The following is an 18,916-nucleotide window of genomic DNA, read 5'->3' as shown; positions in this document are numbered from 1 at the left end:
GTGATGGGAGTCCTGCTGGAGGCTCCTTTAGCTTAGACACAAGCAGAGATTTAGACGGGGGAGGCTCCACGGGTCTGGTGATCACACGCAGACGGGCAGCTGTCTGGCTTATCTGCCTGCCAACGCTGGCTTCGGAAGAGTCTGGAGCAGACTTCCCCTCCCCCAGAGGGACCATCGTCTGCGGGTGGCCCGCCGCTGGCCCCGGCGGCCTTCCTCACCCGGCGCCCACCGTGGTCTCCTCGCCGCCTTCTCTTCCCGTTCTGCTCCTTCTTGGTGACCCTCGTAACCTCGTTCTTCTCGGATGTGGTGGTCTGCGCCCATCAGGCTCATTTTGGGCGGATGTTGGGTTCTTTATTTTACTGCCATGTGGTCAGCCCAGTGGCTCCCTGTCACCAAGTCCTTTGTTGGGCCCATTCCTACATTTCCAGCCTTCGCTCCCCTCCCCTCACTGATCCCAGCTCTGACCCACCTGCTGATCTTTGTATGTGGGGACCCCATCTGCTGCCCCATGCCTTTGTCCCGGCTATGCCTCCTGCCTGGAATGCCCCTCCCCCACACCTGGCTCAGGAAATCCTGACTCAGCCACTTGCTGTCTGTGACACTGGGCAAGGCGCTTCATCTCTGCCTCAGTCTTCTCAGCTGTAAAATGGGAGTCCCAGTAACTTACCTGCCAGAGTTGTGAAGCATTTAGCACAGTGCCTGGCACATAGTAGGGTCTTAACAAATACTTGTTCCTTCCCACATCACACTGTATCAGTCTTTTATCTTCTCAGTCAGCCATCAGTGAGCATTTAAGGTCCTACTATGTGCCAGGCACCAAGCTGGGAGCCGCAGAGTTAGCATAGAAAGAATGAGGCACATCCTGGGTCTAGAGAGTGGTGGTGGCAGGGAAGGTCAGAGGAGGTATCTTGTGGAGCATGAGCCTCGGAGGAAGCTAAGGGATGGTGGCGAGGGAAACAGCCAGGGCAAAGACCCGGAAACGGGGAGCCATGTGTACCAGGCAGAGCGATTGGGCATGGAAGGGCGCGAGGTGTAGGGAGGCTCCGGGGGGTGAAGGGCTTTCAGTGTCAAACAGCATTTTGCATTTGGGCCTGGTGCAGTAGGGAGCCTCTGGAGTTTAAGAGCAGGAGGTGACAGGGTCGGTCTGGCGTTTTAGGAGAGTCACTCTGGTGGCTGACTGGCGGATGCACCACAGGGGGCAGAGCCTGGAGGCAGTCAGACCCCCGGCCCCAGCAGCTTCTGCAGTGGTCCAGGAGTGAGGTGATGAGGGCCTGCGCCAGGAGGGAGGTGAGAGAGGAGAGGAGGGGGTGGTGTATTGGGGAGATGACGTTAAGCCAAGAGGAGGAATTGAGAATGACCCCAGGGTTTTGGAGCTCAGCCCCTGGGAGGGTGGTCACCTCTCTGACATTAATAAGGAAGTTGGGAAAGAGGGGAGGGGTCATTGTTGACTGTCGCTTGTAAATGACTGTGTGTTTTCCACTCTTCTTTTAAAATTCATACCTTATTTTTTAAATTAACAAGCATTTTTTTTCTCTCTCTCATTGGAAAGAGAAAGGAAAAACCACATCCTAGTAACACGTGGGTATTGTCAAGCCTGACCATTCCCTGCTGGCCACGCGAGGAAGTGGACTTGTGCCTCAGTGCTGCCCTCCTGGGCGATGCCAAGGTCCATGCATCGGTGACCCTTATGAAGATTTTGTGTAGACAGGACAGTGGGCACACCCGTGTTCTCCGTGACTGTTTCACTGTCCCGGAGGTCCCTCTGTTCCGTCCCCCTCCTCCTTCCTTCTGTCGGCATCCTCCCCTCCTGGGATGGAGGAGGGCTCTCTTTCCACTGGATCCAAACCTGCTGCTTCTCCCCTCTGGGTTCCCTCGAGTGCTGGTCCTGTCTTCCCTGTAGCACCTCAGGGATCGTTGGTCAGGGTCCAAGGGGAGTCATTCGGCCTGGAGAGAGGAGACGGCTCCTCGGCCTGACTCACATGGGTCTCTTCCGTCGGCCTAGTTTGTGGTCCCACCACCATTTTGTCCGTCAGTGCTCCGGATGAGGCTTTGCTTGGCTGTGTTGCCAGGCTTTCTTTGGACTGGTTTTGGGTCCCCCCACCCCACTTTTCTCTGCTTTTTGAGATGCCCCCCCCATCCTTCTTTGTCACGTTTCGCACGAGTTCACATTCTAATCCCTGTTTCCTCCGGCAGCCCCTTCAGTCCATTTGGTAACTGCGTCAGAGGCTGGCTGCCCAGATCGTTCTCTGGATCCTCGTGGCTTTATGCTGGTCAAGCTTTGGTCTCTCTTTGTTGGTTTTGTGTTTCATTTCAGCTTTGAAGCAGCTCTGCATGAGTTGTTGGGTTGTGCGCCACGCCGCCGCCTCCGCCTCCTCCTCCCGATCTTTGGTCTGACTCTTCACAGATCAGGTTTAGCTCGCCCAACGGGAGCGAGTCTCTTCCTGTGACCTTGTTGGCTGCTCCTTTGGTGCCGGCCAATCCTCGTCTCCAGAAAGATGTCGAGATGGAGGCTTCAGTCCCTGGCTGCCTTCATTCCTTGCCACAGCTGTGTTGTCCGGCAGGCCTTCCCCCTTTGTGCCAAAGTCTCCAAGTATCAGTGTCTGTTGATTTGGAGACTCTTCTCCAGGTTTTCCTAGGATTTCACTCAGGAGTTAGGGAAAAAATTAAAGAATTGCTGAGTAGCAATGACAGTATGGTGGAGATAAGATAGCGTACGGTTGTAGTGGACCTAGGTGAATCGCTTTCTCCAGGAATGTTCAGGAGTGTGAGAGTAGGCCTGGAGGAGATGATGGTAGGAATAATCCAGACCTGGAGTTCTGCAGGTTCTACCTGGAGATAAGACAAAGGGCAAAGCATTGTAGGGTGGTAATGTTGTGGTGGGACTGGTCAATTGTAGAGTCAACTGTGCAGGTAGGAGTGAGGCCAGAGAGGGGCAGGTGGCTCAGGAGAACTCAGGGGAGGGGAGACTGAAGGCCATGGTGATGGCAGATGGGTATAGGAGGGGTGAGGCAAAAGGAGAGAAGGTCGTGGTCAGAGGGAGGACTTGCCTCGTTTGGGATCATGGAGGTAGAACAGCTGTGGGGGATGGCCATAACGTGACTGAGTGGACAAAAGATGGAGGTCACGGGAGGTGGGTGAACTGGAAGGCTAGAGTCTGACACGTGTGCTGGAGCTCCGCATGGTTGGGTTAGTGAGGAAGACCATCTGATGCCAAATCTCCTGAGAAGGAGCTGAATAGAGGTGGGTAGAGCAAACCTCAGAGGAGGAGAGCTTCCTGCCTGATGTGGACAGAGGGCCAGTTTGGGGGTGGCATTGGCACTGAGGGAGAGTGCTTTCTCTTCCTCTTCCTCTTTCTGGCCCAGGAATCTGGGAACACGAGGAGAGGAGTAGCTGGTCCTGCGGGCAGGTGCCAGGGCTGCATTGCTTTCTGGGGAGAAAGAACCTGGAATGGTTTACCGTGTGGCTCACAGTAATTTGGGAGGTTTTTTTCCCCCCGTAACTGCCTTGTTTATATGCTTTCAGCATTTATCCTTTGGGAAATATTTCATAATCTTAGAAATTTACATCAATTTATTATAGCTCTTAAATGTTAGGTTTGAGCAGAAATATTCCAAAAAGAGGTTTTTATTGATGTTTTGTTTTTACATCCCCTATATTTCTTACTGCTTTCCTCACCCTACCTCTTTGCAGCGAGTCGGCTCATCATAAAGAAGGAAAAAAAGGGAAAAAACTCTGGCAAAAGCTAATCTCCATCTTGAAAAAGTCAGACGTTGTCTGCAGTCTAAGCAGAGCCTGGAAGAATGCTCGTTGGGTCTGTTATGGGAGAGGTCGATTCCTTTACTTACCGATTGGACCAGAGGCTTTCAAGGGCCTCCTGCCCCCAGTTCTGGGCGTGTCTGGACCCCCACTTCATTGGGTGAGCAGAGGGCAGTGTCTTCTCAGGTCCCTTTGGGGCCAACCCTGTCATCCCCATTTCTCAGCATCCAATTTTGGGAGGCTTTGGGGGGGTCGTTCTTTGCGTTTGCACTGTGCTCATTGTGTATGTTGGTTTCTTGGTTCTACTTACGTCTCTTGTAAAAGTCTTCCTAGACTTCTCAGTATTCAGTACATCGGTTCTTAAAGCGTAGTAATCTTCCATTATGCTCATGGATGGCAATTTGTTTAACTGTTCCCCAGCTGATGAGCATCTACTTTGTTTCCAGCTTTTTCCTACCACAAGTCACTTAACCCTGTCTGCCTCAGTTTCCTCAACTGCAAAATGATGTGGCAAAGGAAATGACAAACCCCTCCAGTTTTTTTGCCAAGAAAACCCCAAATGAGGGGCAGCTAGGTGGTGCAGTGGATAGAGCTCCAACCTCGGAGTTACCTGAGTTCAGATCTGACCTCAGACATTTGACACTAGCTGTGTGACCCTGGGCAAGTCACTTAACCCTGATTGCCTCACCAAAAAGCAAACAAACCAAAAATCGAGTATATGCCTGTGTGCTCTTTGGGTCAAAGGGTATGGCCATCTTAGGTACTTTCTTTGCATTCTTCCAGATTTGCTGGCCAGTCCACCAACAGTGTATTTTTAGTGTGTTTGTTTTTCCATGGTTTCTCCAACATTGACCCTTCCCATTGCCAATGTCTAACCAAAATACTGATGGCAAAGATTCCTCCTGTAAGATTATGGACATGGTTGCTTCTCCCACTCCTTATGATTCCCTTTTATCTTCTTGTCCATTTATTCTTGTTATTACTTGTTGTCTGAAGAAGCCTGCAGGCATCTGGACCTTGTTCTGGTTGAATCAAGCCCAGAAACATTTCAGAGCCTCCAGAAGAGCATTGTAACCACTCCCAAAGAGTCAGGTCTGACCGTTCCAACAGCAGATGAAGAGCGGTCCTTGTTCTGAGGATGAATGACCTCCCATTCCTTAGCCCAGGGCCAGAATTAAATGCTAGAAGGAGAGGGTGTGGAACCTCCTTCGGAAACTTCAGCGGCTTCAGGCTCCTTTTAGAGACAGAATCTGCCTGTTTAACACCAGTGTTCTGCTGGCGAGAAGCAGGAAGGAGGGGAACAACCAGGCACTGTACTAAACACTTGCAAATGTTTGACCTTCAGGACACCCCGGGAAAATGTTCTTATCCCCATTCATTAGTTAAGGAAACTGGGGCAGACAGTTAAGTGACTTGCCCAGGATCATATCTAGTAAGTCTCTGAGGCTGGATCTGAACTTAGGTCTTAGTGGGTGGAGATGTAGCCTGAGGATCGGGAAGACCGGGGTTGAAGTCTCTTCCAGTATATCCTGGGCAAATGACTGGAGCTCAGGTGATCGAAGGCTGTAGGTTGCTAACTGAGTACTAGCCTTTATTGGCTGAGGGAGGGTCCACATTTGTCAGTCCCTGTGGATGGTTGGTTTGTTTTGGTGAGGCAGTGGGGTTAAATGACTTGCCCAGGGTCACACAGCTAGTAAGTGTCAAGCGTTTGAGGCTGGATTTGAACTCGGGTCCTCCTGACTCCAGGGCTGGTGCTCTATCCACTGCGCCACCCCGCCGCCCCTGTCCGTCCCTGTGTTGATGAAAGGTCTAATTCAGACCCTATGCCTAGTCTGTGAGTGCTGATAGTTGCTGAGTACTGGAAAAGGAGTCACCCAGAAGGGACCGGAGGCCTGTGGTGATGTGACCTGTCTACAACTCATGACAAATGAGGACCTTTGAAGAAGAGGTGTAAAGGGTGTCATCAGGAAAGCATGTGGTTAAAAAAAGATGGAGTGGTCACTTAAGGGATCACAGGAGGACCACCTGAGGGCACCACCATCTTCTCACCACGTTAAGAGACAGAGAGGGAAGTCCCAGCATGTTGGCTCTCTGTGCTGAACTTGGGGATGCCATGGAGGGGAGGTCTGTAGGTTGGACACTCTCCAAGGGTCTGGTTTAACCATCCCCAAAGGAAACACCAAATGGGTGAAGAACGATCATTGCTCTGACCTGCAGCCGGATGGACGGCTTATAACGCATCTCCTAACATCCCAAAGCAAGGGAACACTTTTGGCCCCCAGCAAAGATGAGTGTGTATGGGTGTGTGAGTGGCCTGGGGTCTGCATTACTGAAGGGAACATCTGCATTCGTGAGAGCGCAGACCCACTGGAGCATATTCCATTCCTGGGCCAGCTCTTCCCATTTGAGTAGGGCTTTATTCTTCACTCATGTATTCATCCTCACCTTGCAACATTGGGAAACAAATTGCTTCTTAATCAGGTCCTTTTAAAAACGTCATCTGTGGGCCATGTGCTGAGTTTCTTAATCTGGGTTTCAAATGAGCCTGGGCCCCTCTGGAGGACAGAAGAGCGGCCCAGAAATGAATGCAGGCACACGAAGAAAATATCAAAATGCATGCCACAGATATATGTAGTAAAGGGTAGATTAACTGAATGCAGACAAAATTATCGCCTGGGGTGGGTGGAATTAATGCAGGATTGATTAGCAGTGTTTTCTTTCACTTTTTTTAAACTCTTAGTTGTTCATCAATGATGAGGAAGGAGAATTTAGAATAACAGAATCTTGAAATCACGAGGATGGTTGGGTTAACAATGAAGTTTAGCTCATTACTGAATGCAGTAGTCTTGTCTCCATCCACCCAATCTTACTTCTGCTTCATAATCTGGCATCTACCAAACTTTCAGCTTTATTTCCTTTCTTTTTAAATTTTCATTCTTATGCTTTTTTAAAAATATAACCTTTACTTCCAGATAGGTGTCCCTCCCTTACCTACCTCAGGCTTTTCACAGCTATCACTGGGGGAAGATTATGAACAAAACAAGATATAGAAAAGGTCACTAAAAAGAAAGTAGATAGAAAAGTAGAAATCAGAAAACTTGTACATAAGCAAAATACAGGGAGGATAGAAAGGGAAGATATTTAGCGAAATGTCTTTCTATCAGATATCTCTGATTAGGGTCTGATAGCCAAGATATCTAGGAATTTAACACAAAGATTTAAGTCCAAGAGGCATACTCCAGTGGACAAGGGATAAGAGATCAAAGGGTATGAACAAAACCATTAACCGTATCAAAGATGCAAATTATTAATGACTAGAGAGATGCAGATCAAGATGAGTTTCCCAAATTGGTATTACTCTCCTTCACGCCACGTTCCCTTGTTCACTTTGACCAGTCCAGCACCTTCTCTCTCCCAGGTGGTGCCTTTGCAGAAAGAAGTCTCCTTGTCTCTGGTGTTGCACTTCCTCACCTCAAAGAACTGCCACAGTTCAGGTGTTGGCATCTACACAAGACACTTCCCAGGCTCCACACTTCCACTGGCATAGTTAGTTTGCATAAATGTGTGTATACTTATGCATGTTGCATTGTCCTAAGTCAAATGTAAGTTCCTTGAGGGCAGGGGTGGTTTTGTTTTGGCCTTTTGCACATAGTAGGTGCTTTATTGGTGTTTTAATCTAACCTCTGCTGAACTCTTCCCTTATACTTTAGTTTTCTCTTGTGGGTGGGTAGGATAGTATGCAGAAAAGCCACTGGGATTGATGTTAGGAGAGGCTGATGGAGTCCTTTCCATGCTTTCATGAGTATGGTAGCTATGTGATCTTTGGCAACTTGTTTCATCGCCGGGACTCAGTCTTCTTGGCTATAAGATGGTGACCTTGGTTGTTTTCTTTGCTCCTGATTGTGAGTGTATTTAGTCTGCACCCTACCTGACCTGTTGAGCCTTCCCTTGCAGCCAAGAAGAAAACCCAGAAACATCCATACAGACTCTTTCTGATGGGGTTTAGAATGTTCTGGCCTCATCATCTCCCCTCAAAGAGAGGCAGTCTGGGGGTACCCCTCCTCGGCAGACCTTTACTGTCCTTTCCATCGCTCAGGGTTCAGTTCCCTCTTAGCAGGCTCTGACTTCTGTTATGGTTGCTATTGCTTATTCTTCTTAGTTCTGATTTTTTCTGAAAAGCTGAAAGTGGCCCCTGCAGCTTCTATTGAGGTGCCGTTCTTTAAGAAAACATGCGGAACAAGCATGCCTCCTTGTATTGGGATTTGTGGTGCAGTAGCAGAAAGCACAGTGGACCTGCTCTTGTGGTGACCCCAGCTTGGACTGGCGCTGTCCCCTGGTGCCAGTCTCAAAATCTGTAAGGGGCTTCTGTTCCTCATCAGTTAATATGATAACTGACTTATTTACTGCAGAAGTCTGAGGATCATTGTGAAAGGTTTATAAATAACTTGTGACTAATAAAAGTCTTCAGATGGATCCTAGAGCCTGAAGACACTTCAGAGGCAGTCTGGTCTGAGGCCCTTAGTTTAGATGTGAAGAACCGGCTGGGAGTTTAAGGTCACTCATCATGGTGGGATTTGAACTCACATCCTCTGCCCTGAGCCAGTGTTCTTTTTAATGTACTGCACTGCCTCCCTTCTGCATCGATTTTCAAGTCCCTGCTAGTAATGTAGATCAAAACCCATCCATGCCTCTGTCCACTATGGTTGTTAGCCACGTCCTCCCATGAATGCACCATGTAGGGGTTCCTGCCACATGCTGAAGGCCTTCCCTGCTTTCTCTAAAGAATCCCACTGGAGCATTCGGGCCATCTGCCCCTCACTCCTTGCTCTTGATGTATTACCTGGTCATCTTTTCTTCCCGTCCTTAACCGGGCTCTCTGAGTTATTCATGCCCTCCCCTCAGAGAAGGTTTTTCCTCTGATCTGTGTAGATCTTGTATGTACCGGATACACGTTTGCCTCTTCATCAGAATGTGAACTTCCTGAGGGCAGGGACAGCTTGTGAACTGCCTTTGTTTTTATCCCCACTGCTCAGTGCAGTGTCTGTCATGCAGTAGGCACTTACTAGATTCTTGTTGGCTGATTATTGAGTAATATCTTGTTATTCCAAAAACCTTTCCTCATCACAACCCTACAAACATAATGGGTTTTCAGTATTTCTCACTTTTAGTCAGTAAGCATGTTTTCTTTTAAATAGTATCTACTTTTTCCAGTCACGTGTAAAGACAATTTTTAACATTTGTTTTTTAAATAAAATTTTGAGTTCCAGGTTTTCTCCTTTCCTCTCTCCTCCCTAAGATAGTAAGTGATTTGATGTAGGTTACATATTCTGCGTAGTCATGTAAAGCATATCTCCATATTAGTCATGTAGTGAAAGAAGAAACAGACCAAAAGGAAAAAAACCATGAAAAATAACAAAAAAGTGAAAATAGTGTATTTTGATCTGCATTCAGACTCCATAGTTCTTTCTTTGAATGTAGATAGCATTTTCCATCATGAGTCTTTTGGAATTGTCTTAGATCATTATATCGCTGGAAATTGCTGAGTCTCTCATAGTTGATCTTTGCATGATGTGGCTGTTACTGTGTACAACATTCTCCTGGTTCTGCTCACTTTACTCATTATCAGATCATATAAGTCTTTCCAGGTTTTTCTGAAGTCAGCCTGCTCATCATTTCTTATAGCACAATAGTATTCCATTACATTCATATACCACAACTTGCTCAGCCGTTCCCCAGTTGATGAGAATCCCTTCCATTTCCAATTCTTTGCCCCCACAAAAAAGCTGTCAGTGTGCATTTATTGAGCAGCTGCTATGCTGTGCTGGAAATGCAAACAAAGGCAAAAAACATGGTCTCTGTGCTCAGGTAACTCGTGTTTTATGCGTTTCAATCATTTTTCCTGATTGGTGAGACAGAAGACTGGACTATGTGTGCAGCGATAGGAAGAGGGGATATTTTACCTGTTTCTTATTTCTTTCAGTTTGGGAGATTGGGCCTGAAAAGGAGGAGTCAGTTACCAACGTGGGCCTTTCTCTGGAAAAACCATTTTCAGAAAGTTTCATAAATAGTGATGTCTGTGTCTCCAAGTTGGGAGAAACCTGGGTATGTGCTACCAGGTTAGAAAGGCAGCAGAACAATGAAGATACACCTAGAATAGTAAAAAGTACCCCAGAGAGACCTCTTAATGAAGTGAGGGGCCACGACCATACTCATTGTGCTAGAAGTGCACATCTGGGACCAGTTCATTTTCCCCAACAAAGAATATCATTAGGAAATAGTCTCCCTAAATGTGATACATATGGAAGGAGCTTCAGACTATACTCAGCCCTCAGAAACTGTAATAAAATATGCTCAAAAATTTTCCCTAAGTATAATGAGGGTAGGAAGTCCTTCAGTTATAATTCCAACCTTATTGAAAACCATAAACTGCATACCGAAGAAAAGCCTTATGAATGTCATGACTGTGGGAAGGCCTTCCGGTGGAGCTCACATCTTGCTCAACATCAGATAACACATACTGGAGAGAAACCCTATGAATGTAAGGAATGTGGAAAGGCCTTTGGCTTAAGTACAGGACTGACTCGACATCAGAGGATTCACACTGGAGAGAAACCTTATGAATGTAATAAATGTGGGAAAGCCTTCCTTCTGAACACAAACTTTATTGTACATCAGAGAATTCATAGTGGAGAAAAACCTTATGAATGTAATGAATGTGGAAAGGCCTTCAATAGGAGCACCCAACTGACTGTACATCAGAGAATTCACACTGGAGAGAAGCCATATGAATGTAATGAATGCGGGAAGGCCTTCCGACAGAACACAGTTCTTACTGAACATCAAAGGATTCATAGTGGAGAGAAACCCTATGAATGTAATGAATGTGGAAAAGCCTTCCGCCAGAGCTCACAGCTTACTCAACACCAGAGAATTCACACTGGAGAGAAACCTTATGAATGTCAGGAATGTGGGAAGGCCTTTCTTCTGAGCACAACCTTTGCTGTACATCAGAGAATTCACACTGGAGAGAAACCTTATGAATGTAATGAATGTGGGAAGGCCTTCAGCTGGAGCACAGAGCTTGCTGAACACCAGAGGATTCACACTGGTGAGAAACCTTATGAGTGTAATGAATGTGGAAAGGCTTTTTGCCAGAGCTCTCAACTGGCTCGTCATCAGATAATCCACACTGGAGAGAAACCTTATGAATGTCATGAGTGTGGGAAGGCCTTTCTTCTGAGTACAACCTTTGCTATCCATCAAAAAATTCATAGTGGAGAGTAACCTTATGAATATAATAAATATGAAAGAGCCTTCAATTTGAGCAGTGACTTTACTCAACATCAGATTGGATAGTATGTAATTAACTGTGTGAATGTGTGAATGACTTTGAAAGTCATCAACCAGAGCATACAACTGTACATAAGATGTTCCACAGTAGGAAGCTTATTATAAATGAGGAATTATAAATTCCACAGCTAATGCCTTCTCAGTATCGGTTTATACTGGAGAAAGAACATCTTCAGTTAGTGAACAGAGCTTACTCAACATCCTGAATCACAACTTGCACAGCAGATAGGGAAGAAAGCTTTATGAATGTAGTGAACTTGAGAAAGATTTCGGCAAGAGCTAGTTTTTGACTGAAAGTGAATAAATGCAAACGATAAGGAGACCCTATATTGGAAAATCTCTAACTTTTACTGTTCTCCTAACCTTGAGCTTGACCTCAGCCATCTCCTTCTCTTATTTGCCATATTTGCAGCGGCTGATTTTTGCCCGCACACTCTCAGTAAGTTAGGATTTTGTCAGATTAGCTCCATTTCTCCGAATCATGAGCCATTTTCCCCTCCTTCCTTCCATTCCCAGAAGAAAAGATATACTTGCTGTTTGTAAAGCAGATTCTTTTTCTTGATCCATCCTCATCTGCCTGTTCCAGCAAGCATTCCTTTCTTGTGCTTTTTCATAACTGACTCGGGTCTCCTCAGTACTAAGGGGAAAAAGACCATTCCTGCCCCTCTAGTCCATCCAGACTGTTCCATCTCCACTCTCTTCCTTTTTTTGCATCTATCATCTGAACATTTAGCAATTGAGTCTCTATCCCAAACATTTCACAGAATTAGCTCAAGAAATGTAAGACTCTTGGGGGCAGCTAGGTGGCGCAGTGGATAGAGCACTGGCCCTCAGGAGGACTTGAGTTCAAGTCCAGCCTCAGACACATAACACTCACTAGCTGTGTGACTCTGAGCAAGTCACTTAATCCCATTGCCTAGCCAAAAAAAAAAATGTAAGACTGAGCAAGTGGCTGAATGAGAGGTTGTCTAAGCTCTGCTCTCCTCCATCACATGCCAGAATTAAAGAATAGCCAGATAAAACACCACCTAAGAAAAATCATTGGGATAAATAGCAGAAATGCCAATAACAAGAATGATTCAGCAATCCCAAAGGGCTTACAATACAAGGAGTAACTGCTATTCAGTAACACAGAATCTTTTGAAGATGGAAAATGAGAGGGAAAGCACTACTGTAACTACCACAAGGTCTCTCAAATCAGGGAACAAGGAAAAAGGCTTCCAGAATGGTTTCAGAAAGGCAATTTTAAAAAAAAGAATAAGGATGGAAATTAGAGTAGAAATTAGAATTCTCAGAGATATAAAAGACTGACAAGAAATAGGTAACTTAGAGTAAACGGAGATTTTCTTTAGAACTGTTGATTCTCTGAAAAAGAGAAACACAGATCTGGAACCCAAAAGGGAAACAACGGAAGGATTTCAGAACAAAATAAGACTTCTTGTAAGAATATCTAGTTTCTCTAGAAGCCATAGTAACTGACCTTCAAGAAAGGATGCCCCCAAATAATCTGAGAATTAGAGGTTTTTCATAAAATCACAATGAAATAAACTTCCTGAAAACCATCTTTTAGTAAAACAAAGATGAAAACTGCCCCCCCCATACTGAAAATGGAGTCAAGTATGGATCGGTAGAATCCATAGATTGTTACAAGAGAAATTTGAATTTTAGTTTCCCAAGAAATGTTTAAGTCTAGCTTCAGAACTCCAACATTAAACAAAAATTCTTGCAAGCACCCAAGAGGAACCGTATACATTTCTAAGGAAAAGCAAACTGAGTTGCACAAGACCATTTTTTATTCACAAGAAATAACAACAAAAGGAATATAATACTCTGAAAAGCATAACAGATTAGTTTGCACACCCAAGTAACTGTATGCAAAATTGAGTTTGACCATCAGTGAAAAGAGGTTGACTTTAAGCAAAAGAGGGGAATTGGAATTTCCTTCTGGAGAAGCCATGGGTGAGCAAGACATAGGTGTGTCAATTGGTTCACATCCCTATCAAAGAAATTTGATGAGTCAGTGATAGATGGCATGATGTAATGCATAGAAGGTTACATTTGGACTTAAAAGAACTGGGTTAGTCTTCTAACATTTTCTGTATGATCTCAGGAAACTGTGTCCCAGGTAACTTTAATGCTGAGTTTTTCTTTAATTGCTGATCTGCATCCATATAACAAAACACTAAAGAAGTAAAAATTTTTATGTCTACAGAGCTAAAGAAGACTATTTTTTAAAAAAAGATTATATTATTTGTGGCATTTTTCTTGGCCAGTGCCTTGTGGGACTACGGCAGCCCACCTCAGCATTTCTTGTGACATCGACATCTGAATTTCTGCCTGTAGAAGTAAGTCCCAGCAATGGGCGGGGCCCCTTTATAGGTATGGATACATTTATTACTGTATCCTGGAATTGATCCAGGCCATGCCTCATTTTGAGAGATTCACTTCCTAAGAAGGAAAAAAAAACACTTGGATTTTGTGTAATGTATTATAAATCTTTGCATGTTCGGTTGTCTTTGAAGAAGTTCCTAATGACTTGTGAGCTCCTTGCTGGCCTATTAACAGTCCACTAGGTATTTTTCTTCTGTTGTGACTTGTTAGAAGCCATATTGGCTTTGAGCAGTTCCCCTTCTTAGTTCCTCCACACACACATGAAAATGACAGTAGCTTTTTCTATAATCAGGCTCCGGATAATTATTAACATCTGCTCTCTGAGGGCATGCTGCCCAACCTAAGATAACAGCTTCCTTTCAAGATGTCTCATCTTTAAGGTAATTCTAAACACTGGCCCAAGACAGGCCTTCTGTCCAGATAATAGCCACCTGTGTCTAGGACTACTGAGGATGTTGGTTGCAAGCAAGGGCTGAGTTGCCTTAAAGACCAGTTATTTTGGAAAAGACAGACTATAGGCTCAGGTACATGTATCCTGGTCAGTGTGGTCTCCAAGTCTTCAAGGTCAAACCAAAAGGTGAGAACTTGTCTTCAGAAGGTGAGAAATGAAGGCTTTTCTCCAAAAGAAAGAGTAAATCAGGCTCCTATAATGCTGCTGAAGATGCATTGTTGCCAAAGCTCACTTTGAATGACATGAAAGACTAAACCAGGAACCATCATTGGCTTCTGGGGATTATTGAAGGTTGTTGCATTTCAGCAGTCAACATCATTTTGGGACCCAGCTGCCTGCGCTACATCCTTCAATAAATCCAATTTGAATCCTACAGTTATGTGTGGTATTGGGATTTGCTTTTGTGGATTTAGTGGTGTTATTCTAAGAATTCATCCATTTAGAGAGCTCTTGCTGCTAAGTTTTGGGGAGTGAGCAGAAGAGACTGATCACCCCCATCCTTTGAAATTAGAGCCCCACCCAACCCTTTTTTTCAGGTCTATTGAGAGAGCATTTAGGGGTGAATTTAGAAAAGCAGGTCAGACAAAAGGGAAAGATAGGAAAGGTATACAAACTGAATAGTCATCAAACTAGAATTCATATTCTTATTTGAGAATTTAAAAAAAAAACAATTTATTGACTTACACAATAAGCCTTACAACTTTGTACATCTTTAAAATACAATTTGTAACATGTTCTCTTTTTGCTGCATTCACTCATTTTACATTTAGACAGAGTCCATAAGATTTTGACACATTCGCTAATTTTTCAGCAAACCACATTTGTATCACATTGGATATTAAGTGTTCTTTTGAGAAAGTCCATTTTCCCAGGCTTAATCTTGATTTTAGCCCACAGGATTTTAAATAAATTTATTTTTATTTTGAATTTAAACAACAAATAAAATGGGTATTTTCATATGCAAAGTAGAACAGAAAAAGAGGATTGTCCTCAAGCTGTAGATCACTATTATGTACTGTTTGCCTTTTGAGAATAAATTCAACCTTTGGCTTTCAAAGCTGTCCTGTTTATCTGTGCTTCTTGCTTTATATTCTTTGCATTTAAAAAAGATCCTTCCATAACCTTTTTGATTTTTGCTACTCTGTCTCTTCTCCCCTTCACTGCCCCCCCTCCAATTCCTTCATTTATGGATGATTAAAGCACCATCCCCTAGCACCTTTCCAAGTTTATTATACCACCTTTGCCTGGACCAATATCTACTAGAGTCCCTTAACATCTGGGCTGAGCTAGGTCTTTTACCTGAAAAGCTTTGGAACTGTCTTCAAGACTTAATTGGTCATGTGGCTAACAAGATGGAGGATTAAGTATTTTTTTCTAATAATCAGGATCTCAAACCTTTCCAACAAAAGGAGATATACTTAAGAGACAGGCAATATCAGCTGTCTATACTCCAGCTGTCTACATACCAAGAATATGAGATAAAAACCTGAAGGATTAATACAAGCAGCACCAGGACTGTGATGACTGTGACCCACATGACACTTGTTCTGCAACACAGGTCAAGGTCATCTGTGCAGAGGCCCAGTGCCGCTGCTGACACCAAGGCTTTTCCTGTGCCATTGGTGTTCCTTGGCCCACCAGCAAGGGCATCGCCTTCCCTAGGCTCCTCTACTGCAGAGCTTCCCCCTTTTACCTACGGCCTGGAGCAGCCTGATGGGTCTTGCTTCTGGTCCCTCCCAGTCCAGTCCATCCTCTCAGCTGCCATCGTGCTCTCCTTAAAGTGCAGATATGACCGTTGGTGCCTTCCTACTCAACTCGTGCTCCTTGCAACTTCCAGGATCAGATGTCAGCTTCTCTGTTGGGCCTTTAAAGTCTTTCATAATATGCCTTCATCCTATATTTCACTATTTCCATTTGGCACGATTAGCCAGCTCATCTTTTTGGTTCTTCCATTCCCTAGCAAAACAGTACAATCTTTATGGGGGGGGGGGCGGCGGTGTATTTTTACTGAAATAGAAGACTTCCTAGCACTCCTGATGAAAAGAACAGAGCTATGTGGAAACCCTGAAGTTCAAACACAGGAGTTAAACACAAAAAGGGCAGGCGTTCAACACCAAACAAGGACTAGAACAGGGCCAAATAAGAGACAGGATTTTGGAAGGCAAAATGGACAATTATGATTACATAAACTGTTTAGAGAGAGAAGGGAGGGAAACAAAATCTGGAGAGACATTTTCACACGACTAACATAGGATTTATTTCACCTTTTACGTAGTGAGAGATGTTTTTGTTCTTTTTTAATTTGCTCAGTGGGGAGGAGGGAGTAGTAAGAATGATACTGATTTTAAAAATACTTGTTACCTGAAAAAAACAATTGAAATAAAGAATTTATGAGAGAGACAGGAGAGGTGAGAGGGGGAGAGACAGAGATCGCCGTCTTGCTCAGCTCTGATCAAGCAGGCTTAGTTCTCCTCACCCTACGTTTAATCTCACATCGATAGCAGCGTTTTGGGAATCATAAAGAACTGGAAGGAAAGTAGCTGTCTACGAGTCACGGACTATTCGGACCAACGCTGCCAGATGAAGCTAGCGGAACGTTGCTGCGCCGCAAAGGATCCACGTGAAGCCTCCAAAGACACCGAGAAGCCTCGTATGAACCGATGCAGTGAAGCTGGCAGAAACAAGCCACGCAGGGTCCACGACTAAGACTGAAGGCTGGGAGCACGCTGATCACTCGCAGTCCCACACCCACCCCTCACCACATATACATGACCCCACGCGCGCGCGCGCGCGCGCACACACACACACACACACACACACACACACACACGCTCTCTCAACAGGGCAGGGTCGTCAGCCGGCTCGGCAGATCCCCGCCCCACACCAGTTCTACGCCGGGGGGTCTGGGGGACGGGCCTGGCACCAGGCACGGGCACTGAATGGTCAGTGGAGAGCCATCTCCTGGGGCCAGAAGGACCATTTGTACCTGGGGGGGGGGGGGCATCCAGGGGGCGGGACATCCGGGGGCTGACTGGCACCTCCTTTCCCTGCCCCTCCCTGACCACTGCCCGGCCCAGCCCGGCCGGCGCCGCTGCTCGCTCCCTCCCAAACCCTGCCGCAGTGGACGCGGGAGGGAGGCCGGGCCTCGGCGGCCCCCGGGGCCCTGGCTTCGGGCCGATGAAAATCCGAGGGTCGGGCGGCTTTCTCGCGCCTAGGAGTCAGAAATCGCGCCCCGTCTGCAGACTACGTTTCCCAGAAGGCCTTCCTTGCCCACTTTGCTACGTGACTTCCGCCTCCGGAGGCTGTTCCGGAAGTTGGTCCTCAGGCCCCTCCCCTAGGTCCTAGAGTAGGCCACGCGGGGGTCGTGGGCCCGCTGCCCCGGAGGGGGGCCTGTCCTGAGCCAGTTGAGGCGCACGCGCAATGTCCCGGCGCGCACGGCCCCGCCCCTCCTGGAGGGTCGGCGCGCGCGCGCAGGACCTCTAGTCACGCCTCGGCGTCCCTCTGTCCATCTCTCCTTTCCCACGGCCGCCTCCTCGGGCAGCCCTCCCAGATGCCCTCTCTCTTCCTGGCTCGAGGCCAGGCCGAAACCCCAAAGGAGGCAACGGAGGGTCCGAGTGCGAGCATGTCCGCCGCAGGCCCCGAGGTGAGCCCGGGACTGGGGGAGGTGTGCGAGGGGTACAGCTGGGGAAAGTGAGGCAGCGCCGAGCGGGGGGGGGGGCCATCCGGGCGGGTGTGTGAGCTCCGCCCTGAGCGTACAGGAGAACTCTGCCTGGAGGCTCAGCCCCCAGTGACAGGAGAGGAAACTGAGGCGCAGCGCAGGGGCGTGCCTTGCCCGGGGCCCCACAGCCGGCGAGTGTCTGAGGCTGGATTCGAACCCAGGCCCTGCGCGTGTTGAGCGTCGGGGTGCCCCCTGGAGGCCTCTAAGGCACCCGAGGGAAAGGGGGACGCTGAGGCAGGCAGGGATGAGGGATGAGAGATGAGGGATGGGCCCCTCCCCCACTCCTGCAGAGGGGGGGGGTCGGGGACCCCGGGGTGACCCTGCCTCGCCCCCTCCTGCAGAAGCCGGTGCGGTCCGGACTGGCCCGCCCCAGGCAGCGCTGTCTGGGGCGTGAAGGGCAGGGCCGTACGCTCCTGGGGGCCGAGCTTGGGCTCTGGGTGCGAGGTGCCCTGGGCTGGGAGTCGGGGAACCCCGCTCAGTGACTCCCTCCCGCCTCCGAGGCGATGTCTCATCTGCGGAACGGTCGCGGGGAGAGCTGGAAGAGGCAGGCGGGAGCTGGGCTGGACGCGAACCCCGTGCCCAGACGAGGCCCGAGGGCTCCCCCTTGCAGGGCTCCCCGAGCAGACTGAGAGGACGGAGAATGTGGAGCCGGTGAGTCCGATGGAGTGCGAGTGTTTGCGCAGAGGAACCGACACAGCCGGGATCGGGAGGCGGCGGGGGCGCTCCGGCGAAGGCTTCTCCTGCACATGGAGAGCCGGGTCGGGTGCGTTAACGTGCCAACGTCCCCGACCCGTCAGCGTCAAGGTACTCGGACGTGCGGCTTTGTGACAGAGGAGCCGGCCATCTGCGGTTACCGGGAAAGGGCCCTGGATCAGCGCTGACCAGAGAAACAGCGATGGAAGTGGCTCTGGGGCCACCTCGCACCTGGCCCGTTGGCCAAGGGGACGAGCCGGGAGAGGGAGAAATGCGGCGGAGGGTGTGGGGACATTGGACTGCTAGTATCTTGTGGGTGGAGTTGTGCACTGATGCAACCGTTCTGGAGAGAGGCTTGGAGCTAGGGCTATGAAAACGTGCAGACCCTCGCAGCGGGGTGGCCAGAGCACGGCCCTGGAGTCAGGAGGACCCGAGTTCCAATGCGGCCTCAGACCAAACACTTGACACTGACTAGCTGTGTGACCCTGGGCAAGTCACTTCACTCCAATTGCCTAAAAATAAAAATGTGTACACCTTTGACCCAGCAACAGCACTTC

General features: G+C 47.6%; 1 protein-coding gene across 3 annotated transcripts in view; it reads left to right on the top strand.

Annotated features, from left to right (window-relative positions):
• The window catches only part of LOC110201746 (uncharacterized), a 57,355-nt gene that overhangs the window by 25,117 nt on the left and 13,322 nt on the right, over positions 1 to 18,916 (top strand). Inside the window, exon 7 of one of the 3 annotated variants that reach the window (XM_078151879.1) lies at positions 10,228 to 10,864. In XM_078151879.1, coding sequence (XP_078008005.1) covers positions 10,228 to 10,864 — 637 coding nt within the window. Of the gene's footprint in view, positions 1 to 10,227; positions 10,865 to 17,507; positions 17,592 to 18,916 lie in introns of those variants that run through there. The other 2 variants (XM_020977599.2, XM_020977600.2) reach the window with 2 other exon arrangements.

Source organism: Phascolarctos cinereus, unplaced genomic scaffold (genome assembly GCF_003287225.1).
Source record: "Phascolarctos cinereus isolate Bilbo 61053 unplaced genomic scaffold, phaCin_HiC Scaffold_4;HRSCAF=312, whole genome shotgun sequence".
Classification (NCBI taxonomy): domain Eukaryota; kingdom Metazoa; phylum Chordata; class Mammalia; order Diprotodontia; family Phascolarctidae; genus Phascolarctos; species Phascolarctos cinereus.
Note: the sequence above shows the minus strand (reverse complement) of the source record. Positions and strands in the feature narration are given on the sequence as shown.